The 27,709-nt window shown below is 44.7% G+C and overlaps 1 protein-coding gene across 8 annotated transcripts in view; it reads left to right on the plus strand.

The window, feature by feature from the left end:
* The window catches only part of PTPN2 (protein tyrosine phosphatase non-receptor type 2), a 456,918-nt gene that overhangs the window by 282,748 nt on the left and 146,461 nt on the right, over positions 1-27,709 (plus strand). For all 8 annotated transcript variants that reach the window (XM_078687490.1, XM_078687491.1, XM_078687493.1 and 5 more), the window contains one exon: positions 373-471. In XM_078687490.1, the coding sequence (XP_078543616.1) occupies positions 373-471 (99 nt within the window). The remainder of the gene's footprint in view (positions 1-372; positions 472-27,709) is intronic.

The following is a 27,709-nucleotide window of genomic DNA, read 5'->3' on the forward strand; positions in this document are numbered from 1 at the left end:
TGGTGCGTGGCTCCCCAGGCTAGGTTTGATGGCTCCCCAGGGAGCCACGGTGTACAGTTCGGGAACCACTGGTATATAGTGAACAGCCATTTTGGAGTCACCCTTAATCATTCAATGTCCCGTTATGATTGTTGCATGATTATGTTATTAGCTAGATTGTTGTTTTCCTCTTATGTTTTCAATGGCTGGTTGTACAGAAGTTCCTTTGTAGTAGGCTCAATCATGTCTTCGTGGACATTTTAAAAAGCTTTTATATTGCTAATTAAAGCCTAGTCCAAATGATTTCGAATATATGCTAAACTTGATCAGCTGTGTGTAGATACATCCAAAAGTGGAAATCTTTCTTACAATTCTTTTGTTTTAAACACACAGGGTCCACTTCCTAATACTTGTTGTCATTTTTGGCTAATGGTATGGCAGCAAAAAAGTAAAGCAGTTGTGATGCTGAACAGAGTTATTGAGAAAGACACGGTGAGTAATACTGGCAGCTGAGAGAAATTCTACACTGGCCTATCATTCAGTTTTGCAAACTCATGTTTATGTTTAATAGCTTCATGTATTCGTTAGCAACATATGTGTGTTAACCAGGGCATTTCTTTATTGATTTAAATTATTACATTGTGAAATTGTGTGTGTAACTCTCTCTCACTCTAATCACTCTCACTCACACTCACTCACACCCACCGGACCTGGCTTACATAAGAAAAGTATTTTTTTGTGTTGCTAATAACTTTGTCGCCGTTTGACGAATCTTCACAAAAGTGTCAAAACTAGTTGGCCACTCGTTGCAGCTGTTCTCTGGAAAGTTTTGGGGGGAATTAGCAAGCGGGGGCTGAGAAAGGGGGCCATAAAACGTGCCTTTCTCATGCAATTTCCCATTGTGATTGTAGACGTGACTACAGCCCGAACCGCTGAACAGAATAAAACCAGATTTGGTAGAAGGCTAGAGCTTGGTCTAGAAAGAGTGGTTTTTTGTAATTTCACTAAAAAACAGAGTACAGGGAGGTTATAGTTAGGCTCAGATGTTACCCACTCAAAAACATAGAAATTCAGCAGTTACATTTATCTCAAGTAACTAGAACTTGTGGCCTAAGGTGACTATACCTCACACACTCGTCATCCACTGCCAATTACCTCACATATTAATTACTCATGACATCTTCTATGACATCGTTGACCATATCACTGCAACATTTGTATTGAAATTATTGATGAAAAAAACTGTATGACGGGGGCACAAGTTATAGTTACTTGAGACAACTTTAACTGCTGTAATTTATCTATGGTTTTGTGTGTGTAAAATCTGAACCTAACTATAACGTCCCTCTAACCTTTGGATTTTCTAGTGACTATGCATATGTAGGATCTCGTGGTAGATTTTCATTTGCAAATGTTGACTTGTCTGTGCCAGGGACATGCTCACTAGCTAAAATTCAGTGTTAAATGTATAGGGGCCCAATGTATTGGCTTCCAATTCAATTTCAGGAAAAAAGTGGTTATAGTGTATTTTGTGATAATAGCAATATTTGTGAACTTCTTATTCCTTTTTTAAAAGGAATGGGTGCAGTCGGTTGTAAAAGGATAAGTCTACTGCTCTTGAGCTTTAACCTGACCGCAGTCCTAGGAAAATTGTATTTTCTTTAATTCTGATGTTCTAGCTGCAGTTTCCTACCTTTGCTAGACAAAAATGTAAATTGTATTTGGTAGCAGAAGAGTCTGTTGCTAAGTAAAATTGTCTGTGTGCAAGTTTCTGTACCGAACCCATTACCAGGAAGCTGATCCAGCCTGCCCCAGGATGAAAGCCCTCCTCAGGATTATTTCTGACAGACTGCATCTGCTTTTAATTGTTTTAGATTTCGGAACTGCAGCTGGTGTTGAATTTGTGGTTTGATAGTCTAGATAGCAGAATATCGGAAAAGTAAAATAAATTGATGTTGGCAGGACGCTAGGATATGGTGTTTTGAAGCACAGTAAATCTATTTAGGTGTTCTGTTGATATTGTGCAATGTAAAACACACAAGACGATGGACGGAATGTTGCACAATGGCAAAACATTCACCCCCAGTCACAGATCTGGGATTAATCCATAGTTATTTTGCACACCAAGCCACCCCAGTTCAGACATGGCCATATGCAAATCAGTCTTGGCCCTGTGCCCCATGGAAACAGTCCAACCCGAACTGCCAAGCCATGTCTTCCCTGGACTGGAACCAAGCATCCTAGGACCGGTTTCTGGATACCACTCAGCACCACTCAGTCTGAAAAGTCGCAATGATGTCAGGGTGCCTTGCGGGTCTCACTCTTTGTCCCTTGCTAAAGAGCAGATTCCACAACTGATTACACTATACCCATAGTTTCCAGGTTCATTGGAGGCATTACCACACGTTTGAGGCCATTTTAGTGGTCCCACAGGCCACAAGGATCTACAGAAGAAACCAGTCAGGATATTGCTGGCAGTTCTGCCCTCTGTACCATCTGTCTCCAGAACCCATCTCTGGTTCTTCTCCCATGCTGGAACCGACTTCCATTTTGGCACCCAAATCCATGCTGGTCCCTGCAACATCGAGGCTGGCACCTGAAGACGCTTCCATTCATAGAAGTCCTTTCTGAGTCTGAGTGGAGTCCATATCGGTTCCGACTGAGGTTTGTCTCCACACCGTAATGACATACCCTGATCCAGTTTATTCTGACTCTGCGATGAAGGGGAGTATTTTCCCCCCGGAATATCTTGATTTCCAGGAAGCCAGTGGGTTAGACTCTATTTTTGGATACTGGGTTGCATTTTCTCCCTGGACTACCAAACCAACAGAAGAGTGCATCCTTTGCTGTGGTAAAGAGATTGCAGTGGAGGTTTTTAGACTTTCAACTGCCAACAATGGAAGTCAAAACCAGCGTGCTAACAGTGGTTTTGCAACCATAACAAATTTCGTCAGAATCCATGACTTCATTTTAATGAGGCCCCAATTGACGTCCTAGTTTGAGCCCTGTTCCCAACTGCCACTCAACAGGCAGGTTGCCAAAAGCCACAGGCAAGAACCAGGCAACTTGTATTTTTCGATGCAGCACACCAGAGAGTTCTGTTCAGGCATCCACCAGTAGGTGAACCCAAATTCTTTTTCTGTGGCTCCTACTGACTGAGTCGAAATGAGTTGAGGACCCATTCCACCAAGGCAAACGCTGCTACCACTGCGCTGTCCCTGGCATATTTCAGGCTGTAACATGGACTTTAGTACACATGTTCACAAAGCACTACTCCTTAACAGCCAGGTCAGACTGGGCGTGTTGCTCTTTCGGTGCTGCAGGACCTTTTGATGTGACCTATTCGACAGATCCACCTCCTTGGGAGATAGTGAGTTGGCATCCATTGTGAACTTGAGAACTTTGCATTAAGAAGTATCCTTCAGAAAAACAGGTTACTTGCCTTTGTGACACTCTTTTTGGTGGATGCTCTATCTAACTGCAGATTCCTCACCACCCACCCTCCTCTACTTTCTGCGAAATAGTCTCCTTTCCAGTCTAAAAATGTCCCTACGGAGGAGTCTGCACACTTTTATCTCTGATTATTTTTAGGCTCAGTGTCTGTGGCCTGGACAGACTCGAGAAAGAAACTGACGTCTGTATACAGGGATGGTGCTTAAGTGACTCGGTTTGCGACTTCTGGGGCTTCTGGGGCGGAACAAAATATGTGTGGAGCCACACAGCGCCAATTACAGGCGCGCTGGTGGTTGAAGCCCACACCCTATAGCCATTTACAGATTGGCAGGCCTTGACGGCAGGTAAATAGCAAGATTACTAGCGGTTGTTAAAGTATCACAAAAGTTCAAAGAATCACTGAAAAATCTTCCGTAAGGCAAGTTAAAGTTGTGACTATATATTCCTAACTAGATTTAACAAGCATTGACAAAGCCAGTAGGTCTTGCCTATGTGAGATCTATTGTTTTTGTCAAAATAGTTCTTTCAGTAATGTGGTGCGGTCTACCATTGTATCGTATATTATGGTGTGTCCTGTCATGTAGTGTAGTATGGCGTTGTATGGTTATCATTGTATAGTATGGTGTGCTATGGCCTTGTTTAGTATGGTATGGTATGGCCTGTTATTGTATGATATGGTATGGCTCGACAGTGGAGGGCAACTCCTTTGCCTGGAGCATAAAATTCTAAAGTACACAAAAAGTGATGGCTGGAATGCTTGAATTAATCTCAGCCATTATTAATTACTATAGGGCTCATTCCAATTCATCGTTATTTTGCACACCATGCTAACTCAGTTTGGACTCACCTATATGCAAATCAGTCTTGACCCTGCTCCATTGGGAACTGTCCAGCCCGAACTGCCTAGGAACACAAGCAACTCATGACCAGTATCTCCCTGTTTTTGGGCTTATCAGCCAGGTATAGCTTGGTTCCAGTGATAGTCTGTATGGTACCCAGACGGCATACCCATTACACTTAGGGTGTCGACTGTAAAAACAACAGGGTGACTTGAATTCATCTCAGCCACTGGCAATTGCTTTGGGCCGCATCTCACTCCATTGTTTTTTTGCCTCCATGCCACATCAGTAGGGACCCAGCTATATGAAAATCAATCTTGACCCTGCTGCAATGGGAATAGTCCAGCCCGAACTGCCAAGCCAGGTCCTCCCTTAACCTGAACACACACAACCCAGTTCAGGCTGGACTTGTTCCCATTGGCGCAGGGTCAAGATTGATTTGTGTATGGTAGGGTCTAAACTGAGGTGACATGATGTGCCAAATAACGATGCATGGAGATGAAGCCCTGAGTAACTACCAGTGGATGAGTTTAATTCAAGCATTCCATCCATCACTTTTTGTGTACTTTAGTATGAAGCATAACATGCACATATTTAGAAGGCAGCCGTATGGGAAGCACTGTCTCACAACTGCAATGAGAATTTCTGATACTGGTAACCCTACTATAGAAGTTGGCTAATGGTCTCTTCAATCCAGACATTATATGCCTCTAATTGTCATTCATTTATAGGATGCTAACCAAAAACAAACAATAAATTATTTATGGCTAAATGCGGGGAAAGACTGTGATTATGTTTCTTGGGAATGGACATTGAAGAAGGGTTATTATTAAGACAAAGCAGCTTAGTTAAGTGTTTGTATTGGAAAAATCTCACAGAGGTGGAGCAGTAGGTTATTTTGATTACTCTCTCAGGGATTCCTCTCACAGGGCCTCACTCTGACACTGAACATTAGCACTTAAAACCCAGCACTCCATCCAGGTACACAACCACAGCACCGTAGCTCAAGCTATGGACCGAGCTAGAACATCACAAATCACAGCACATGACAAGAGTGTGTTCCCTGCACAATCGAGCTATTTTCAGAGGAAGCAAAAAATTGCTTGTGTGCTGCAAAATCATCTCCTAAAAACTCCAGAACAGCCTTGATGTCAAAATGTTTCACAAACTTTACTTTAGTTCTCTTAGACCTGAAGTTCCTTAGCACCAAAGCTAACTTTTCACAGATACTCTCCCGCTAGAATTGTCCTAAAAAATGTAAAGCCACTTGGACCCAAACACACTCTGGCAACTCTAGACTCTTCTTTGGGAAAGTTTATGTCACTAAATTATTTAAAAAAAAGAGAAATTTATTAGACAATTAAACAAAATAAAGTATGGTGATATTGTACCCAGCAGCGCAACACAAAGAAAAATAGCAGCAACTGTTGACAGAGACCTGAAAGGATAGTCGTTGTGTGTCAGTGAATTATGACATCTGTAATCTACAGGTCGCCAGTAAAATTAGTAATTTCATCTTTACATTGCAACATCCCCAATTCCAGTCAAGGGATCACAGAGCCCCCCCATGCCTGCCGCCCCTGTAGCTTGTCTATCTGCTGCATTTTTTGTTTCTTTATTCGGGCATCCCCTTCTCACATATACCACCCTCTCTGCCACCATGCAACAATCCATGTCGTTTTTCCAGTATCCAAGGCTTAGACACCATTTGGCCTTCCACATGCAAGCTGTGTTTCGCTTGGCCACCATCAGTCCCAGGGTGATCCAAAGCTGGTCCATACAAGAGAGGTCTGATTCATCCCACACATTGAGTAGGCACCATTTGGCGGACAATGCCAGGTCATTACCCACCACCTCAAGGAGACCGGCGAGCACCTCCCTCCAATAATTATGAGGCACGGGGCAACTCCACAGCATATGGAGAGCGAAACCATCTTGACCTCACTTCCTAGGGCACCCAGCATGGTTTAATTTGCCAAGTTTAATCAGGGTAGTATATTATTACTAAATTCTTGTCCACAATTGTGCAAGTCACTCTTTCACTAATCTTAAATTCGAAATCCAGATGCACTTTTAGCCACTAGAAAGTCTATTGTAGTCTTTATTTATGTCAAGTGTCACACCCTGATGACCAATGTGGACTAATTTTACCAACTTCTCTCCGAGGACCATTGGAGGAACTAACTTGTCCGTCTTCATCTATTCCATCCTCAATGGAAAGTTAAGCAGATATTTTCGGAAACATTGTAATTATCCTCCTGAGCACCACTCTTTTGGCCATCATTCACTCATCAGCATCCAACTCCTGATGCCACTGTTCCTCCATCACAGTTATGTTAGTAAAGTCCGCAATGGTCCACAAACACTCTCTATCATCTAACTCCTCATTCTGTTTGTTCTACTTTCTTACAGGTAGGCACGCAGAAAAAAAAATGGTGTGGTATTTACCAGGAAGGTATTACACATTAATAAAAAATCAAATGTTTTGTGCTTCACTTGCTAATATTGTGCTCAAATGGTTGCTAGGTTTGCTCAGAAGGTACAGAAGAGGTTTATGATCCATCCTAAGTGTAAAATTAGTTCCCCAGAAGTATGTCTTTAATTTTGATTAGCCTATGTACACACCAGTATTTTTCTCTTCGCAAATAAATACTGTCTCTCATTTTCTCTGAATAATCATGAAGCAAAAGCTACTCTGATCACGTCTAATCTTCTCCTCCCTAAGAACCCCCCTAAAAAATGTTTTGTCACTGTCATTCAGTGTCACAGATAAAGCTAAAGCAGAACACACAGTTGCAAAAAAATTGCGTTTAGCAATATATATTTGATTCATTCAAAAGCCAAATTTTGCTTCTCTTCCCCATTCACATTCATCTTTTTCTTGGTGAGTCTCGGTAGGAGATCTGCCACTGAGGCAACTTTTGGCATGAACTCTGCAAAGACCAAGAAAAGACAACACCTGATCCTTGTGCAGTGCAAGCGCATTCTTGATAGTCCTAAGTAACTCCAGTCTATGGTTGATGCATTCTTCACCAGTCACATGACCGACAAATAGAATTGTTTTTCTCCAAACACAAAGTTGTCCAACCTAAGCGTCCGCCAAATAGAGTAGAGAATTGCAAGACTTTCTGTACTTTATAATTGTGTTCTTGCAGTTTGTAGCCAGAAGCCAAGATGTGCTCTTAGAAATGCCAAAACACCATGAATGCCCTGAAGACATTGAATCACAGCTAGCTGAAATACCACAGAAGCGGATGCCAGACCAAATGGTATCCTTATGTATTGGAATGCGCCATCTGACTTTACAGAAGTTATATGGTGGTGAAACTTCACTGGTAATGCAATCTGATGATAGGTGAAGCGCAAGTGTAAATTCCTAAAATTTCGGGCACCATCCACACTAGCCAATAGATCATCATTTCAGGAAAGAGGATGTGAGTCAACCCAGATGGCTTAGTTAAGTGAGCATAAATCGACACACACTCTTAACTAATTTCTGTTTTGTACCACAACTGTCATATATAATTGAATTGTTGTCATCCTCTTGCAACTTGATAAGTACTTGTGAAATCGCATTCCTTATGCTAAGGGTGACTGTATGTGGTTTGTGCTTTACAGGACTAACATCTTTCAAATTGATGCTAAATTCAAAATTGCCCCATCTGATCCAACTCTCCTCAAAGACCTTCCTGATACTTGTTGAGCACATCCTTTACAGTCTTGCAACGCACACCTTCAAGCAACCCTCCGCATATCAAGAAGTTTGTTCGACATTAAACTGTTTCAGATTACCCTTAGTCACAGCATACACAAGCTGCTTGCGGGTAACTCTTCGAAAGTTATCTCCAGTCCCTTCCTCCCAGTCTGAGGTAGAGCATTGCATATCCATTGCTGTGCTGTCACTTAAATGGTCTTTTCTTTGAAGGTAACAGATTTTTCAAACAATTTCACATGCCTTGAGTGAAATAATCCAATTGTGTTGCTGGGGTGTGCACCGCTGAAGTTTAACATTGGTTAATTGTTATTTCCGTGCTCCTAGGTATCACCCTCTACACACGAGTGATTAATTGATAATCGTGGTTTGCAGAACTTGTATGTTAGCTCTGTCCCCTAGGGCATCAGGATACGCTGCTTGACCAGCTCTGATTCCTTACAAATTTTTTACAAAGATATCTCAAGCCGTTAAGTTGACTGTCAAATGTTTATTCAAATAACTTCATTTTTCCTTTAGATGTTACATTCACATCTTTTATATATCCATTATTTCATTTCAACTAGATGTTGCTTTTACGATCCAATGCAACAAGTATTTCTTTATTCCCAATGCATTTCGGCGATATTCGCCTTTGTCAAGGGATTAATCTATCAAGAAAACAATGGTACATTTTATTATTCATGTATTCTCCCGCCACCGTCAACAAACTCACAATGCATTACAGTGTTACTGATAATGTTCCCATATTTAACGCTTCGATAACTGTCTACAAAGCATACATGTTTAAACCTGCGTCCTTCTTGTGTTCGCATTTCTCATGTTGACGCTTTCCCCTTTGTTTAACATCTATTGTTAAACTACCGCCCGTGTTTCCCACTCGCCGTTTCACAAACTATCTCGCAGCTCGTTTTACCAGTTGTGATCCCTATTTTACCGCATTAACTTTGCTGCCTTTTAACGTGCCCTGCTTAATATCTGAGCCGGCCGCTCTTAGTCTATTATAATACATCATTCGTGGTGAGACCCGCTTACCGTGTTGGCGTTCTTTGATCGTTACTGCCCTCTACGCATGCTGGGAGCTGAGTGCATTACGCAAGCGTGTTAATCTTGAGTTTAAAAAGGGTTGAGATTTTCCTGCTCTTAAAGTCACAGTATACATTTAAATGCGACATTTCATTATGTTCCAGTTATACCACGCACTAAACATCACAGATATTGTATTCACAAATGCTGTTCTATTCATAAATAACACGCAAGTTCAATCCTATCATTTAACCCGTTGGGTTTCATGGTTTGTAGAAAATAAATCCAATAATTTTCTCTTTTAATCAAAGTTTTCCTATTGTCTCTGCCTATTGTTCTGTCCACTTGTTCCAAGATACAGGCTTTCAAGTCCTCTATTTGATGTTGTGCTTCCATAAAGTGCATTGCAACTGATGATTTTGTCATTTGGGTTCTAATGTTACTTTTATGCTCGTTGAGCCTCATTTTTAGTTTCCTTTCTGTTTGACCCACATATTGTTTGTTACAAGGGCAACTTATAAGATAAATAATGTTTGTGGAGTCACATGTTCCATTTACTTTGAGTCTTATCATCTTGCCACTTTGTGCATGGTGGATATATTCTCCTTTCATGATGTTCCCACAGTTATGGCAGTTCAAACAGGGAATTGTGCCCTTGTATTTGGTGTGGTGTCCTTTTTTGATTTGATGCTTAAGTAGTTCACCAATGTTTTTAGACCTTGTGTGTGCAAAAAGTGGTTCCTGACTAAATTGCCCTTTGAAGTCAGGTTCTGCAGCTAGTAGTACCCAATGTTTTTTAATGATTCTCTTAAAATGATGACTCATAGTTGAAAACTTGCTCACGCATGTGATGCGTTGATCTTCCCTTGTATTTCGAGGTGTGAATAGTTCTTCTCTGTTTTTTTCGGCAATCCTTCCTTTTGCTTGACTCAACACCGAGTCTGGATACCCTCGGTTTCTGAATCTTTCCATCATCGCCTCTGATTGAATTTCACTTTGTTCTGTTTCCGAGACTATCCTTTTAACCCTCATTAATTGAGAAAATGGTAGATGTCTTTTGAGTGACGGAGGGTGAAAACTGTCAAATTGTAGGGTGTTGTTTCTGTCTGTTTCTTTACGGTATATGTTGGTTTTAAAACCCGTTGGGGTGTTCTGCACTTCTACATCCAAGAAGTGAATCTTCTCTGTGCTTATTTCCTATGAGAACTGAATCCTTTCATCAATGCCATTCAATGCTTCAATCTGTTCTGCCAATGTTTCTGTCGTTCCTCTCCATACGATGAAAATATCGTCTATAAACCGAATGTATAAATGGAGATGTTTTTTCCATGTGTTTTTTTGTAGAATATGTGTTTCCTCAAAGTTTTTCATGAAGATATTTGCATATGTTGGAGCTGCTGGATTTCCCATGGACGTTCCACTCTTTTGGAGGAACCATTTTCCTTTGTAGTTGAAATAGCTATGCATGAGAATGAATTGTACCAGTTCCAATAAAAATAATTGCATTTCCATATCATATTCACTTTCCAATAGTGCTTTTTCGACAGCCTCTAGCCCCAGGTTATGGGGTATTGACGTATATAAAGATTTTACGTCTATGGTTGCTAATGTTATAGATTGACCGCCCACACTGTTGATTTCTCTTAATCTTGTTAAAAAATCTGTGGTATCTTTGATAAACGATTGTGCTGCCATGGCGCTGGGTTGTAAATATTTATCAAGGAATTTTCCAATCGGTTCTTGTAGGCTGTTCCTAGTGGATACGATTGGTCTGCATGGAGGTCTTTCTTGGTCTTTATGAATTTTCGGCACCATGTAAAAGGTGGGGCTCTTGGGATGTGCTTGAATGAGATATTTTTTAGTGCGTTCTTCTATGATGCCATTGTCAACCGCTTTTTGTACGATCTGTTGCAAAGTTTTTTGTATTTCTTGTGTTGGGTCACCGTCCATTTGCATATATAAGTTCTCATCATTTAAATGCTCCATCACTCGTGACTCATAATAGGAAGTGTCCATTATAACAATTGCGCCGCCCTTGTCGGCCTTGAGTGAAATAATCCCATCAAAAACACCCAGAGGTTATTTGGGCTCTTGAAATGATTCAGTTTTGCGATCTGTTAACATAACATGTGAAATGATAGACACACGAATTGTTGACTACATTAGAAGATCTAAAGGTACATCCCCAATCGACACTTGAGCAGTGGGAATTCCCAGTGGTGCGAACTTCTATACTGTCCATGTACAGCACAAAATTGCTGATATTCTCCTGAAGAACATCTTAAATGTAATTATTTCTTACTAATTTTAATTTCTTAACGGTCATACAAACTCTGGTAAAAAGCCCACAATTCCACTAGCACTACATGTCTCTGACTGCTAGAAAAAAAATGCATTATGAGTGGAGCCACGTCTGGAACGTTCCTCATTCCTAGATTAGGTAAGTCTTTGTATTAATTTATTTATATGGGGTATTGTTCCTCTAAGATGATGCATTTGATTTAATCACACGCACAGCTTCATTAGAATTTGTTTGAACAATTTTCGCCTCCTCTTGTGAATAGTCAATACTATTGACTGCCTCTTTGAAGAAAGCAATTTCGTTCTTTTAACAGCGAACCACTAACTGATCTCTAATTAGTTGATAAATGAACTTTCCAATTTGCAAGTCAAGACTAGTGCTGTTGGTGTGTTTACATGTTTTAATGGATCCCTCTGTTCCCTTGAAAATAATTTGAATCTCCTGACAGTAAGGCTCTTATGCAATCGAAAATGTTGCACAATCTCCTGCTTTTCATTGGCCTCCTGTACTTCACTTGGCATGTATGCAGATTAATGTTCAAATATTTCCTTACCCTTCTGTGCAGCAGGGTTTCAAATTAAACATTTCCATCCTGCTCTAAAATGTTGAGCGTCTGTATGCCTAAATAAATATAAAATGACCCAGACCGTTCTTTCCAGCATATTGGCAACTCAAATGAGGAGTTCAGGGATGACATTAGAGCATTGCCACCATGGTAATTTCAGAGAGAACAATGCAAAGGAGAAACTAAGAACGAAGCAAGTAAATAAATAGAACTTTTCTCAGTACAGTCTAACGATCTGAATGCATTTCTCATACTAAATGGGCAACTGCAGCCCAAAGAATCAAATGTAACTCCTACCGCAGCTGGTTTGCGCTTCCAAGAAAAGTGTAGAATGTAAATTTCATTATGTCCACACGTCTTGTGGATTTGACTTGCACATCACTGTAGAATTATACAAACTCTTTCAATACACACAGAATATTCACAGAAGGTGCTTGGTGCTGCATATAACAAATGATCCATTCATTGGGGAAATGTAGAGCTAGCCATTCACTTCGAAATTGCCATTTATGTATTTAGTGTGTGCCTGACAGTTAACTAGTTCATGAAGTTTATAGGACCAGGATGCAGCAGTCAATCACTGTGCTCACATCCAAGTCATATACTTATGAATTAGTGTGCTCAGAAACTTAAGTGTGTAATTAGAATACAAGATCTGTAAAAAAAATGCTTCTGGATGATTGTTTTTTAAAGATCTATGCATCACCAGTAACTGCCAGGCCCACAATGCTTGTGGTACCTCATAGATGGCATGATGTGTGTATTACTGTCATACACAACTGGCTGATCCATCATATTTTTGTAGGCAGGCAAGATAGGTATTTTTAGAGTTGATTTCCATTGATGGTGGGCACACACATGACAGGTGGCTCCAACACAGGAAGAGGTGGGAGGGTAGGAAGAAGCTCTGAAATTGGCACATCAGCACTCCAGCGACCTTAAAAACAGCAGACGATGACGAAAACCCTGGCAGGAAAGTATGAGAGATGGGAAATGGCAAAAACAATTCGGCAATTGTTGGTTTGCTGGTTCTATGGGTGGTGCTCATTGCCTCTGTTAAGACACAATGAGACCGAGCAGCTTACGTTCTTTATTGGCAGAAACGCTCAGAGTGAAGCAGCCGGGCATTAAACCTCCTATGTCAGGGCCTCTCGCTGACACCGACCATTAGCATGTAACCACACCCTATTTGGACAGAGTAGTCCCCTACATCTGTGGGTACAAATGTTGTGAATTCTGTGGATCCCCCACTTATCTATTAATTTTAGAGTTTTATATAGCACTAGCTTGACCCGAAGGTATCCGAGCGCTTTACAACAGTCAATGTTGACATCAAAGATAACCAGTATATATAGAGCAGCTGAGTCACATCCGATCAAATCGGTGGTTCAGAGTGCTTTACAACAGATTAACTTGTATATAGAGACCAGCTGAATCGCTTCACTCGCTTTATGGCATACACTGTCTCATAAACACAAAAGATGGCAGGGTGTCATTATGACCCCACCACAGTGGCGACAGCCTCTTTTTTATAATGCCAATGCTACCATTATTTTTGAAATAATCCTTTTTATCATGTCTTGTTCGTTTCCCTGCGCAATCGTTTGTATCATTTATCCTTTTTGTTAAACTCTTTATCATGCAAGGTGATTGCCAATTTCCAAGTTTTCTCATGTCATGGCGGGCCATCCGAACCTCTCAACCACAAACACGTACTGATGCAAGAGTCCATTTAAGCAGTTTATTATTCCAATGCATTTCGGACCCTTTCTGGGTCCTTCGTCAGGGAACATACTGTAAGTGATAATAACACATATATTAGCAACCCACATTCAGAAACCACGAACTTCTTTAAAAAAAGCATTATTATTATGTGCAACATATTAGTCTTAAATGTTGTGAAACATCCTGCGTGCTACACTGTCTCAAGTGCCCTTATTCCATGGGACCCGTCTACTTAGCAATGCTCCCTTAAGTTATTTAAAGAAATCAGTCACACCTGGACTTATTCACTCTCCCTACGGGTCTCTACGATTTCATCAACGTTCTCTTTCCGTCCTAGTTCCGCCCCATTACTTCCACACAATAATTTCCTTGAAGCTAATGATGAAATTTAACAATTCCCCTCCGCCTCTCATCTGCGCCGATTCACTACTGCTCTGTTACAGCCCCTTCCCTGGTCTCACCGATTTCTTCCTTTAACATACCTGCTTAACTGACGACATCTCTCTCTCCTCGATGAAACTGAAGGCTATCCATACTGGGTAACTCCCCTTCGTTTATCAAAGTTTTAACTAGCCTTCGTGAATACGACCCGCCCTCTCTCTTAAACCCACAGTGTACACCTAAAACATACGAGAACAATCCTTCTTCGAGTGACTACCTTTCCCATAATACTTCTGGTGTCTCTATGGCGATGCCAATGGACTGACACGACTCCATTGAAAATAATTGCGAGTGTACACGATCCACTGGATTAATAGTCATAAATCACCAGAAAATGTCCGTAAAAATTGATCTGAATGTCCATGATAATATGTGCGTTTTCACATCTTTCGCTGACTCATAAAAACAAACTTGCTGAATGAACCACGATGTTCTTCCTTGCATGTTGAGCTCGATGTTTTGTCTTTGTTCTAACTTATTAAAGTTCATTTGTTCGCTGGGTGCTAACCCGGCTGGGCTAAATTCGACAAAATCACATAAGGAGACAGGTTGCACTCCGTTTTTTCAAAAACCATTTTCATCACAAACTTTTTTCACCTTTGTTTAAGTGTTTGGCGTGCTCACTGATTCGTGCCAAGCCCACACTGCACGTGTACTACATAAACACAAAAGATGGCAGGGTGTCATTATGACCCCACCACAGTGGTGATACACTGTCTCATAACACATCTCACCATGTAACCCTCACGAGATCCCAGCTCTGCACTGAGGAACGATGCAGACTACATTATATAACATGTAAAGCGCTCTGATGCCTTTGGGTCGAGTTTCCGCTATATAAAACTCGATAAATAAATGTTTTATTCTTACTCAGACACCTCAGAGTGTTTACTTATTGTTCAATCACAAGCAAGTGAAGGTTATAGAAGGCATCGCGAACACCAAGGGATCCCCGGACCACAGGTTAAGAACCACTGATGTACACGAAAAGAAACATATGCTTCACTGGAAGTCCCCAAGAAATGCCTCATTGTGGCACTTGTTAGAAGTATGTGTCTTAATCATCACTATAATAAGGGGACCCCCACTGAATCGTTATTTGAAGTCTGGGATCCCCAACCGAGTTGTTGGAATTCAGGGAATGCGGCCTAACCAATTTCGAAAATTTGAACTGCAAAATTATACACAGAAATACAGAAACCAACATTCATCAAACGAATTATGAAATATTTAACATTTAAAAAAAAAATCATTCTAATGGGAAGGTTGGGGCTTTTCTAAATTAATTTGAAGCCACCCATTGCTCATACTATATTCTGTTTGATGCACTTGAACTGCTCCCATGAATAAATCAGAAAATACCAATTTAATTTTCAGCCTTCAGTTTCAAACTCCTTAAGATTTACTGAACGTTTTAAATTGTTAAATTGAGCTTTTTTTATATATACACTTTATTATTCTGTTACTATTATTTCATTTTTATAAGCAGTCGTGGACTCTTCTGAGTAGGTGTTGCGGCCCCTCAGGGTTCTCCAGATCACAGGTTAAGAAGAACTGCTGCCCTACATGGAAATGAACATGCACCCCTCACTTGAGTGCCATTGCTTCAGTGATATCTGGACCCTTGGTACTGTTTTTTGTTGTTGTCATGGGCGAAAATGGGTCATGGGTGTGCGTCATGAGTTAGGCCTGTCTCGGGTTGCAGTTTTTTTGGATCGGAAGGTGCTCAAAAAGGCATTATCCTATTAGTGCTAAAAGGCTACGGTTCTTGCCCATAGTTAAGTGGCAGGAGCGTGGTGATCGTAGCTTAGTTTTTGTGACAAATGATCATTAAAGTGAACAGGTTTTTTACCTGTGGCCCTGAAGTAAGGCCTACTGGCCCACTCATGTAGAGTTCCGCTGCTGTGTACCTAACTTGCCCTGTGCTTACATCATGTTAATATTTAGTGCTGTGTTGCTAGCGTGTGTGATTACATGTTGTATCTGTGTACAATACATGGGAGGCTATGGGTTCCATACTGGTAGCCTGTGGCCTTGGAAAAGGCATGTAGAGTTGCACGAGCCATCCCAGACAAAACTGTAAGCTGCCTACATTTCTGAGAGCTGGGAGGGACACACATTCGAGGAAGGGAGAACAGGACTCTTTTTTACTGTTGTTGTAATACTTTATTCGATAGATATTTATCATAAAAGTACAAACATACAAATACATAAAAAACAATCCATCCAAAGTACTAAAATTACATCCAGAACAGCAAATAGCAGTTTAAAAACAACAGAGTAAAAACAATATTTTAAAACAATGCTTACTTATTTAAGAGTTTTTTATGCGTTACCCAACAGTCTAGAACGTATTACCCAAGCACCCTCCAGATATTTTGCAACCCCACAGATGATGTACATGGAAACAGTGTTGGTTAAAATAATACGGAGTGCTGACCTATGGTCTTTTACACCCAACTCCCTGCATACAGGTTTCAACCATTTAGCCCTAACGGATTTGTAGGCTGAACAGGAAAATAAAAAATGGCCAATGGTTTCCTCTGGACATTGGCAACCTGGGCATGAGGGCTGCCAAGGCCTTGGGCCTTGAGCTCCCCGTCGCGGCCGTGAGCACTAATCTCCTCACTGAGGTCCTTAAACTGCAGTCAAGCTCGGCCGAGCATCTGCTGCCCTTTAATGAGGCCTTGACCGACGTTTTTCTGGGCACTTGGTCCAAGCCCGCTACGGGTTCACCCGTAGATAGGAACGTGGCCAGACGCCACCGCCCAGCCCCGGGCGACCCATGTTACCTGTCCACCCACCCTACCCCCGAGAGCCTGGTCATCCAGGCCTCCAATTCCCAGACCGCGTTCCCGTCGGCCCCGCCGGACAGGGAATCCAAGAGGTATGACCAGTATGGGAAGAAGATCTTCTCATCCCTTAGTCTGGGCCTGCGGTCTTCCAACACCGCCTGCCTCTTGGGACGTTACACCCACTCTGTGTGGGATAAGGTCGCGGAGGTGCTGCCAGAGTGTCCGTTGGAGGTACGGGCCAAACTCGGCCAAGCCCTTGTGGAGTGCCGGGATGCAGCCAAATATTCCATCAGGTGTGGGCTCGATACCACCAACTCGCTAGGTAGAGCGATGGCAACGACGGTGGCGGTCAGACGCCACGCCTGGCTGAGGTCCGCCAACTTTTCGGCAGATGTCCAGAACACGCTCATGGACATGCCGTTCGATGGCCGTCGCCTCTTTGGCGACAAAGCAGACCATGCGCTTGAGCGCTTTAAGGACTCCAGGGCTAAGGCCAAGTCCTTGGGCCTCTCAGGCCCGCGCCAGCAATCGGCTGCTTTTCACTCCTTTCGTGGCCACGGAAGGGGTGCGCCCACACGCGCCGCCAGCCACGCTCCGCAGGGCAATACCCAACGCGGTGGCGGCCGTGGGAACCGCCGTCCGGGCGGTCGGGGGCAACGGCGAGGTCAATCCACACCTTCCCCCGCAGCATCCGCCTCAAAACCCTCCTAGTCCGTGCTTTCAGGCCCATGTGACGCCAGTGGGGGGCAGGGTTCGCCATCACCACCTCCACTGGCACACTGTCATATCGGACAGGTGGGTGCTGCAAATCGTCCGAAGGGGCTACTCCCTCCCCTTCGAGGCGACTCCTCCAGCCATGCCACCGCAGAATCACTGTGTATCGGGGGATCATTTGCGACTTCTGCAGGAGGAAGTTACGGCCCTCTTGGCCAAGGGGGGCATCGAGCGCGTTCCTGGGCCAGAAGTAGGGTGTGGTTGCTACTCCCACTACTTTCTGGTACCCAAGAAGGGCAAAGGGGGCCTACGCCCTATCTTGGACCTAAGGAACGTCAACAGCTTCCTCCGGAAGGAGAAGTTCAAGATGCTGACACTGGCTCAGGTCCTAGCTGCCCTGGACCCAGGAGACTGGATGGTAGCGTTGGACTTGCAGGACGCTTATTTTCATATCCCCGTCCTACCTGCCCACCGGCGCTACCTGCGGTTCATGGTTGGCCACGAGCACTTTCAGTTTACCGTGCTCCCCTTCGGCCTTACCAGCGCCCCACGGGTGTTCACAAAGGTGATGGCGGTGGTCGCAGCTCATCTGCGCAGGTTAGTGGTTTCAGTCTCCCCCTACCTCGACGACTGGTTGTTGAAGGCGGGCTCGCCCCAGACAGTCGTCAGCCACCTCCAGACTACGGCAGACCTTCTGCACCAGCTGGGGTTCTCCATCAATGTGCCGAAGTCACACCTGTGCCCCTCTCAGAAGCTCCTCCTCATCGGAGCGGTTCTGGACTCGGCGCGGTTTCTGGTTTATCCACCCAAACAGCGGGTCCGGGATATTCAGGCTCTGATTCCCATCTTTCAGCTGTTATCCCGGGTTTCGGTCAGGTTGACGCTGCGGCTTCTGGGGCTGATGGCCTCCTGCATCCTACTGGTGCATCACGCCAGGTGGCGGATGCGGGCTCTGCAGTGGGACCTAAAGTTTCAGTGGGCCCAGCATCAGGGCAACCTATCCGACCACGTCCTGATCTTGGAGGGCACTGCAAGACAGCTTCAGTGGTGGCTTAGGGACCACGATTGGGTCAGCGGCAGATCCCTCTCCCTTCCCCAACCGGAGCACGTAGTTGTGACGGACGCGTCCGTCCAGGGCTGGGGAGGCCACATGGGAGAGGCGGAGATCAGAGGCCTCTGGTCTCCGGCGGAGGCCCGGCTCCACATCAACCTGTTGGAGCTCCGGGCGATTCGTCTGGCACTGAAGGCATTCCTCCCCTCTGTCCGTGGGAGTGTAGTGCAGGTGTTCACGGACAACACCACTGCCATGTGGTACTGCAACAAACAAGGCGGGGTGGGGTCGTGGACCCTTTGTCAAGAGGCTCTTCGCCTTTGGCAATGGCTGGAACGCCAGGGCGTGACCCTGGTGGCTCAACACCTGGCAGGTTCTCTGAACGCCAGGGCGGACGAGCTCAGCCGTCGGTGCATGATGGATCACGAATGGCGTCTGAACTCGGATGTGGCGCAAGGCCTCTTTCAGCGATGGGGAGAGCCTTGGTTAGATCTATTCGCCACCGAAGAGAACGCGCAATGTCATCAGTTCTGCGCGTTGGAATTTCCAAGGCGGCACTCGCTCGGAGACGCTTTTCGTCGCGAGTGGAGTTGCGGTCTGTTGTACGCCTTTCCGCCTATACCATTTCTGCCCAGAGTGCTGAAGAAGATCAGCGCGACCGGGCCCAAATCATCCTTGTGGCTCCGGACTGGGCGAGAAGGTACTGGTATCCAGAGCTACTCAGTCTGTCAGTCGATCCCCCGGTTCGTCTGCCTCTTCAGGAGGACCTTCTGTCGCAGCAGCAGGGGACGGTCCTCCACCCGAACCTGTCCAGTCTCCACCTCCATGCTTGGAGATTGAGCGGCGACAGTTGAGGCCATTTGACTTGCCTCCTGAAGTTTGTAACATCATTCTGGCAGCCAGGCGTCCCTCCACAAAGTTGGTATACGCCTGCAGGTGGAACAGATTTGTGGCATGGTGCACAGCAAAGGCTGTGGATCCCCTCAATACCCCTCTTTCTGAGGTTCTTCTCTTCCTTCTTTCTCTTGCCCAGCAGGGCTCTGCTCTGGGCACTATCAAGGGCTACCTTTCTGCCCTTTCAGCCTTTCTCAGGCTACCTGATCAACCTTCTTTATTCAAGTCCCCTATTGTAAATAGATTTCTTAAGGGCATCACACACACACGTTTCCTCCTGTTCCGTTTGTGATGCCTCAGTGGGACTTGAACCTGGTTCTTACGTTTCTGATGTGCGCTCCCTTTGAGCCACTTCACAACTGTCCTCTTCGCCTTCTGACCTTGAAGACTGCTTTCCTGGTTGCCATCACCTCTGCCAGGAGAGTGAGTGAGCTCCAGGCCCTTTCTTGTACCCCACCTTTCCTTTCTGTCCATCCGGACAAAGTGGTGCTGCGTACCAAACCTTCTTTCCTGCCCAAGGTTGTCACGGCCTTCCACATCGGGCAGTCTATCACCTTGCCAGCCTTCTTCCCGCCACCGCATCCCTCTAAAGAGGAAGAGCGGCTCCACCGTCTGGTCCCAAAACGTGCGTTCTCATTCTACTTGGATCGCACACGCCAGTTCCGGGTGGATGACCAACTCTTTGTTGGTTACGTGGGCGCTAAGAAGGGGAAAGCGGTGCACAAGAGGACCATCTCCCGGTGGATCATCCTGTGTATCCAGGCATGCTACTCCTTGGCTAGGGAGGAGCCCCTGGTTGTACTGCGGGCTCATTCTACCCGTGCAACGGCGGCTACCACTGCCCTGGGCAGGGGTGTGCCCTTACAAGACATCTGTCAGGCAGCTACGTGGGCATAGCTGCACACGTTTGCAAGACACTACTGCCTGGACAGCCAAGTCCGGAGGGATGGCTTCTTTGGCCGTTCCGTCCTCCAGGACTTTCTGGTGTGAATATTGGTTCGCAGACCCGCCACCGGGGTTGGTATTGCTGGGGTATCTATTCTAAGGTAAGGAATCTAATAGTAACGTGTCTCTTTCAGATGCACAAGTTACTACTTGTGTAACGATATATCTGTAAGAGACATTAGTTAGTATTAGATTCCTTACAGACCCACCCATCCTCCCCGTTCTGCGAACCGATATCTAGGGTTAGGGTTGTCCCCTTTCAGGGCCCTAGTTTCAACGGCACCAGTGTTGGTTTTTAACATGGCTCTGCGTTTCTGGCGCGGAAAAGCTGTGTCTAAGAACTGACGTCAGCACGCGGAGGCGGCGTCTAAGTACTCCGACGACGTCATCACGACGCCGACGACGGACGCGGAGCCGCAGACGACGCCTACCGACGCGCAAGGGTACTGCTACGCAAAAATTTCCGGATCCAGTCTGACGCCTGGGGATATTCTAAGGTAAGGAATCTAATACTAACTAATGTCTCTTACAGATATATCGTTACACAAGTAGTAACTTGTGCGTCTAGTACGGATATACTCCACCGTACGCGGGTCCTCAAATGTTACAACAACACAGTCGCCCTGGAGATTTTTTTGATTCTCACCCACCCATGGTGCTCTCTCCACCATAAGTAAATTACTACGAATGTTGGGTGGAAGTGGGTAGTTTCCATCTAACCAGTGGCAGACTTTGTTTTTAAGAGCCCAGTACGATTCTGTTGATAAGGGGGGAAGCTCGTGGACACCTGTTAGAACAATTACATAGGAATGGGCATCAGGGGGCAAATTAATATTCCGGCGTATTTTAGAATTCGCTGGATGGGATAAAGGAGGTTTTGGATCAGGGGTAATGGGAGGTTTGGGGGCAGGAGTAATGGGGCCGTTTACTTTCTGAGGTTTACTAGGCACAGTAGAGGGCAGTTTGTTACTACTATTTATATTAACCTTGGTTGGAGGTATTTTAGACGAACACACTTGAGGGGTAAGGTTTTTCCCTGCTGCTTGTGTATTAGACAATGGTGGTTTAGCGCCAGCCAATGCTGGTCCACCGGTTGTCTTTTTGGCAGGAACTTTTGGTCTGGCTTTTAACTCCAGATTTAAGGCCTGCAGTTGATCTTCGATGCCTTGTAGTCTAGACTCCAAGGTAGACAGTAAGGATTTAATGAGCTCAGCTATAGAGCTCATAAAAATACCGTTCCTGTCTTCAGCCCCATCAAAGGATTCATCCAGGCTACTCTCTTCAAGAAGATTTGCTAAGCTTGAGGTTGAGGCTGAATCATCAGGGATGCCCAATGGTAGGGGTTGTAAAACACAATGCCCCTCTGCTCTACCTTCACTATTTTCTATAGTAACCACAATATCCCTCCCCACCTCTGGCCCACAAGAAATACTAATTGGATCACTAGAAATTCCTGCCCCGTCAACTATAACTAATGGATCAGCACTATCCTTGCTTGATGTTTGGGAGCATTTAGGAATAGCGCCCTCCCTCAAACCTCTTTGTGTGAGTGTTGTCTCGTGATCGTTGATAGCTATCGGAAGAGCCATTGAAGAGGTAAGAGGGGCTACTTGAGGGGGCATCAAAGGAGCAGAAAGCAGGGGTACCGATTGGCTCGCTATGAAAAGGGGTAGACTAATTGGAGAATCCCAGGAAAGTTCAGTCAGGACTGGAGTATCATACCTGTCGTTTCCAGATCGGAGTCACCACCACAAAGTCCACATTTTGTCTCCTCACTTGTACCGATAGGCGTGTCAACATCAAGAATGGGGAAAATGCATAACCGTGTTCCTTCATCCAGGCCTTTAGGATGTGTCGTTCGCCGCTGCATGCAAATCCTGTCTCCAACTCCAGTATCTGGGAAGCTGATGATCCAGTCTCGACGCACACAGGTCCGTTGTGAACAGTCCCATCTGGTTTCCAGCAGACTGAATACCGTCCAATGTAGCTGCCACATGTTGAAGTCCTGTAGATGACCGGACTGCCAGTCAGCTACCATGTTTATGACCCCCACAAGGTACTCTGCCATCACCAAAATACTGTAGGTAGAATTCCCACAATTTCCGTACAAGGTTGGCTACGGTTTTGGATCTTGTTAACCCCCATCTCCAGGTGGTTGATATATCGTGCCACTGCGATGTTGTCCATTTTCAAAAGCACCTTGGAATGCAGTCTCTTTGGTCTAGCACTGGACTGCGAAAGAGCCTGCTACTAGTTTCACAGTTATGTAGACCTAGTTCTGAAGTAGACCACTTTCCTCCTGTGGAGATGTCTCCACACCAAGCGGTTTGCGGGAATTGTTTATAACGACAGAAGGAATTGGCACAGATTTAGAACGGACAGAGCAAGACAAGAGACTCAAGGCACATTTGATTGAGAAACTCGTGACACTATCACTGAAGGTGTAGTGGCCAAATTGGAGGACAGGATTCAAACGGTACATAGCAACAACAACCAGAGACTGCCCCTGATGAAGGCACACACGAGTGCCGAAATGCATTGGGCTCACACAAGAAATGTTGATTAAATGTATTACAACATAAGTGCCAAGCAAATGTGTATAAATATAATGTAAAAATGTACTGTGAAGATAAGTTTGTTACTAAACAGTAATGTGAATGCTGAACAATGATACTATAACCAACATGAAAAAAGTATAAACATGAAATAAAAAGATAAACTAAAGCAAGTAAACACAAGTGTGGTTTAAACAAGGATTAAAGGAATAAACTACAGAAAGCGCCAGGGCGCCAAGTGAACAGTGCGCGATTGGGTGGAAACTCAATTTCACCATAACCAACTTCCACACCAAGCTCCACAGCCGTCTTTGCTGGCATCGGATTTGAAAATTATCAGGCTGGATAAGACTATAGGTCTACTGTTCCGCACTTGCACTCTGATAGTGGGACCTGGAGAACTTTGTGGAACAACTGTATTATCTGAAGTACCCATGCATCGGACATCAGGGCCCACCATTTATGCAGCATATTTGCCAGCCTGCCTCTCACCCTTAATTGGGAAGATGGAAGAACACTCGCCAGAAGCGACTTGGTTGGAGCCTTCATAAAAGTGGTCTCTGGAATCCATGTGTCCCAGGAATCCTCATGAAGGTAAAAAAAAAAATCTAATCTGAACAGACCCTAACGCTCGCCCCATCTTTAAGCTTGACCTCTGGCGGGGGCTGGACGAGAGAGGTGTCCCTCCCCCTATCACGGCTGACCCCTGCGAAAACCTTTGGGCGAAAAGTCTTTTCTTGGAGGTCTGGGCCTTGTCCAGGGATATAATGGTCGCCCAAACCTCACCAGTTGTTTTGATAAGAGGGTGTCAGAAGAAATCCCCTTGAGTGCCCGGGAACTTAAGTGGCAAGTGCCCCTAACTTGGGATCAACGTTCATACGAAGAAATCGGCACCTCGCAGTAGAGAGTATTGGCGTTGCTGAGAAATATCGCCACCCTTTGGGACCAGCCAGAAAGGATGTCAAGGGATATCAGGGAGCCAGATTCCCTTTGCTTATTTGGCCATATCAAGGATCTTTGTGAGGGGGTCGGTGATATCAGAAAGCTCATCTTGGCATTACCGACGGGAGCGGTGGGTGCCTTTCTTGGGATTGCAGATGTATTAAGCAAGGAAGGGGGCCATTTTAGCATAAATTTGAGGCGTGAGCGCCACTTTGCTGTCGAGACTCAGACGCTGGCTTTCTGCCATGAGGTTGTAGCGAACCTCCTTGTCCAGTGCTTTACACAGCCGCTCCACCACTCAAGGTGCCATTTTCTTTCTGGGGGGCCCAGCATGAAGAGTGGGGGGCAGGATAGCATCCAAGTCAAGCAAATCTGGAAAATGAGCTTGGGTGTCGTTACTGGGACCGTCCTCGTCCAGGGATTCTGGAGTGGGGGTTGGAAGGCACCTTGTTTGAGGTTGCCTGTATTTACAGTCCCGGATAATGGGGCTCTGGAGTTGGCCCAGAGGAGTAATCCTCTTGTTAGAGGAAGGTGTTATTTAAATTATGGACGTTCTCAAGATGGACACCCTGATCATCTTTCTCTTGCCCTTAGCTTTGCCGGGACTGCATCCCTCAATTGCCCTTGGGTTTGGGGAGGCCGATGATGGCCAGTGAAGGATTTCCCTTGATAAAATTGGTTCTAGTTAGCCGCAAGGCAGCTGCATTAGTTTCTTCTCAAGGAGGGACAACTGCATCAAATGCTGCCTTGTAGATAGAGGCATCCACCGCCTCAAATAAGTCATCTTCCCCAAAGGAGGCACCACGCTTACACTTCTTCCTCTGTGTAGGTCTCTTGAGAGCCCTGCATTTTGAGGGCAAGTTTACGTATGCTGGACAGCCAGTAGGTTTTTAAGGCCACAGGCCTCTGAGATAGGGTTCTAACCCAAGGACACTTAACACCCTGTAGGGATATTGAAGTTACTGTGCCCGGATCAGTGTCCTCTGTGTGCACTAATTGTTACATCCCTGGCTCTGGGCATGGTAGTTTTAATTCATTTTTTTAATACTGCTAATGCAGACCCCCAAGGCGAAGGCATTGAACTCTGGAGCAGAAGAAGGGGCAAGTGGTCAAGGCTTCTCAGTCTGCATGATGCTCCAGTGCCTCAGAGAAAATTCTGGAGAGTCGTACGCCTCACTGGTCACCGAGAGAGACGGAGTGTGTTGCGCAGAGACAGCCCCTGAGTGGAGCGTGAGCACCCTGAAGTGGTTGGAGGACTGATCCGTGCTTGTGGCCCTGCTGAGTGAATCGTCCTAAATTCTGCACCGCAAGGAGTGCAGAAGCATTCTCCCTGCCCATAATATAGTCAAGCAATGTCATCCAAATTGGAATACCACTAAATAAAACAGTTACACAAAGAACTGTTCAACACAAGAGCGAGCCTGGGAGCTCTGACCAGAAAGAGGGGGTATAAGGAAAGAGAAAGTTGTATTATGGACAGTCAAAGACTGTGATTGGTTGTTATGTTGTGGCCTGTATTTTTCCAAAGCGTTCCTGGGAAATGTAGCTATACTTGGTAAATTTACCATGGGCGCTGTGGTGATTAAAGGAGAAAGTAAAGCATAATGCTCACCGCCAGTCCTTACATAGAATACATGTTGTGACTGAACAACTCTGCCTGTGACTTAATTCAGTGCTTTAAAAATAAAAATACATGTAGAATAAATTGACAAGACATAGTTTTTTTTTTAATGTAAGACAGATTTTGAGTGCTGACTAGCAACAATAAAATCACACCATAACTGCATACACAAATACTACCTTGTACTAAATACCAACAATACAGTACATAACATTACGGCCCAACACATGTCATGCATGAATCAATGTGAGTTAAGTAATTTGTGTGGTATTGTCACTTTTATTAGATTTTTCTTTATACTAAACAAAAAACTTCAATGACATTACTCTGTCCTCTTTTTAGGTTAATGGTACTAGGATACATTATGATGTTTCATTAAAAAAACATTATACAACTATTGTGCAGGCTAGATCTAGAACAGTGAACGATCAATGGTGCACATTTAGCAGGGATGGACAGTGGCATTATCAGTGAGCAAAATATATATTAGAAAAATCAGAATAAAGGATAATGAGTCTCAGATTCCCTCAACATATAAAAATACAGCTGCTCTTGTACTTTGGGGCACCTGAACACTAGAAACATGACAGGAACCTGTTATGCCCAGTGGGCAATGTCCTCCGCGTCTGCTACTGTCCTTAGACGTTGGGCTTATCCAGCAGCAGCAGGTCATCAGGTGTGGTGGGTGTTGCAGTAACATCCAATATTATAGCCCAACATGGAACCAGCTGAGTATATTGCATGGGACCCCCATGCTCTTTCACAGCCGGTACCCTAGGAGCCATTAGGGACTCTTACTCAGCTGCCACCTTGGGTGACTGTTTCTCTGTGGATGCCCGTTGAGAAATCTTTGTGGGGATCTCATTTCAAGCTCACCCTCTCTTACAGACTGCTTTACCCCTCAGGTGTACTCCTTGAAGTCCATGGTTATTTAAGGGCCAAGCACATTACTGCCTGCAATTAAAGGGACGCCTGATCTCTTCATCTGTACCCGGCACTTTGCACTCCTAGTGGTCATAGGTTTGAAAGTCTAAGGCATGGGTACTCACAAACTTTCTCTCGGGGGCCGAATGTCTAGTGTGGTTTGTGGTGGAGGGCCGCACCGGTGGGGGCGGGGTCATTTGTGGGCGGGGTAATTTGTGGGCGGGGCTAGAGGGGGGTAAAAAAAGACCACTGCCGTTTCAAAACATTACTAGACAGTGCTGTATTTCCAAAGCAGATGTAACTACATGCAGCACATGCTTATAGTATCCTGTAATGAACCGTTTGCTACCTCTTGTGTTTGGTTTGCTCACGATTGTCACTTTTTCCTCCTGTAATGCACCGTTTGCTACCTCTTGTGTTTGGTTTGCTCACGATTGTCAGGTTTTCCTCCTGTAATGCACCGTTTGCTACCTCTTGTGTTTGGTTTGCTCACGATTGTCAGGTTTTCCTCCTGTAATGCACCGTTTGCTACCTCTTGTGTTTGGTTTGCTCACGATTGTCAGGTTTTCCTCCTGTAATGCACCGTTTGCTACCTCTTGTGTTTGGTTTGCTCACGATTGTCAGGTTTTCCTCCTATAATGCACCGTTTGCTACCTCTTGTGTTTGGTTTGCTCACGATTGTCAGGTTTTCCTCCTGTAATGCACCGTTTGCTACCTCTTGTGTTTGGTTTGCTTACGATTGTCACGTTTTCCTCCTGTAATGCACCGTTTGCTACCTCTTGTGTTTGGTTTGCTCACGATTGTCACTTTTGCCTCCTGTACTGTAACGTTTGCTTTTCTAATATGTTCACATGTAATTGATCTCATGTTTAAGTTCTGTTCCTATTGTGAAGCGCTCTGACACAACACACTCCTTCTGACACCTCCGGTTAAAGTCCGCGCAATAGAAAAAGGCATCAATAAATAAAGACATAAAGCTGAGGAGTGCCCCCTGCCCCCATCCCCACCCACCCTCGACAACACACTCCTTCTGACACCTCCGGTTAAGTCCGTGCTATAGAAAAAGGCATCAATAAATAAAGACATAAAGCTGAGGAGTGCCCCCCTCTCCCCTGCCCCCCCATCCCCACCCACCCTCGACAACACACTCCTTCTGACACCTCCGGTTTAAGTCTGTGCTATAGAAAAACGCATCAATACATAAATACATAAAGAAATAAAGCTGA

Source organism: Lissotriton helveticus, chromosome 4_1 (genome assembly GCF_964261635.1).
Source record: "Lissotriton helveticus chromosome 4_1, aLisHel1.1, whole genome shotgun sequence".
NCBI lineage: Eukaryota > Metazoa > Chordata > Amphibia > Caudata > Salamandridae > Lissotriton > Lissotriton helveticus.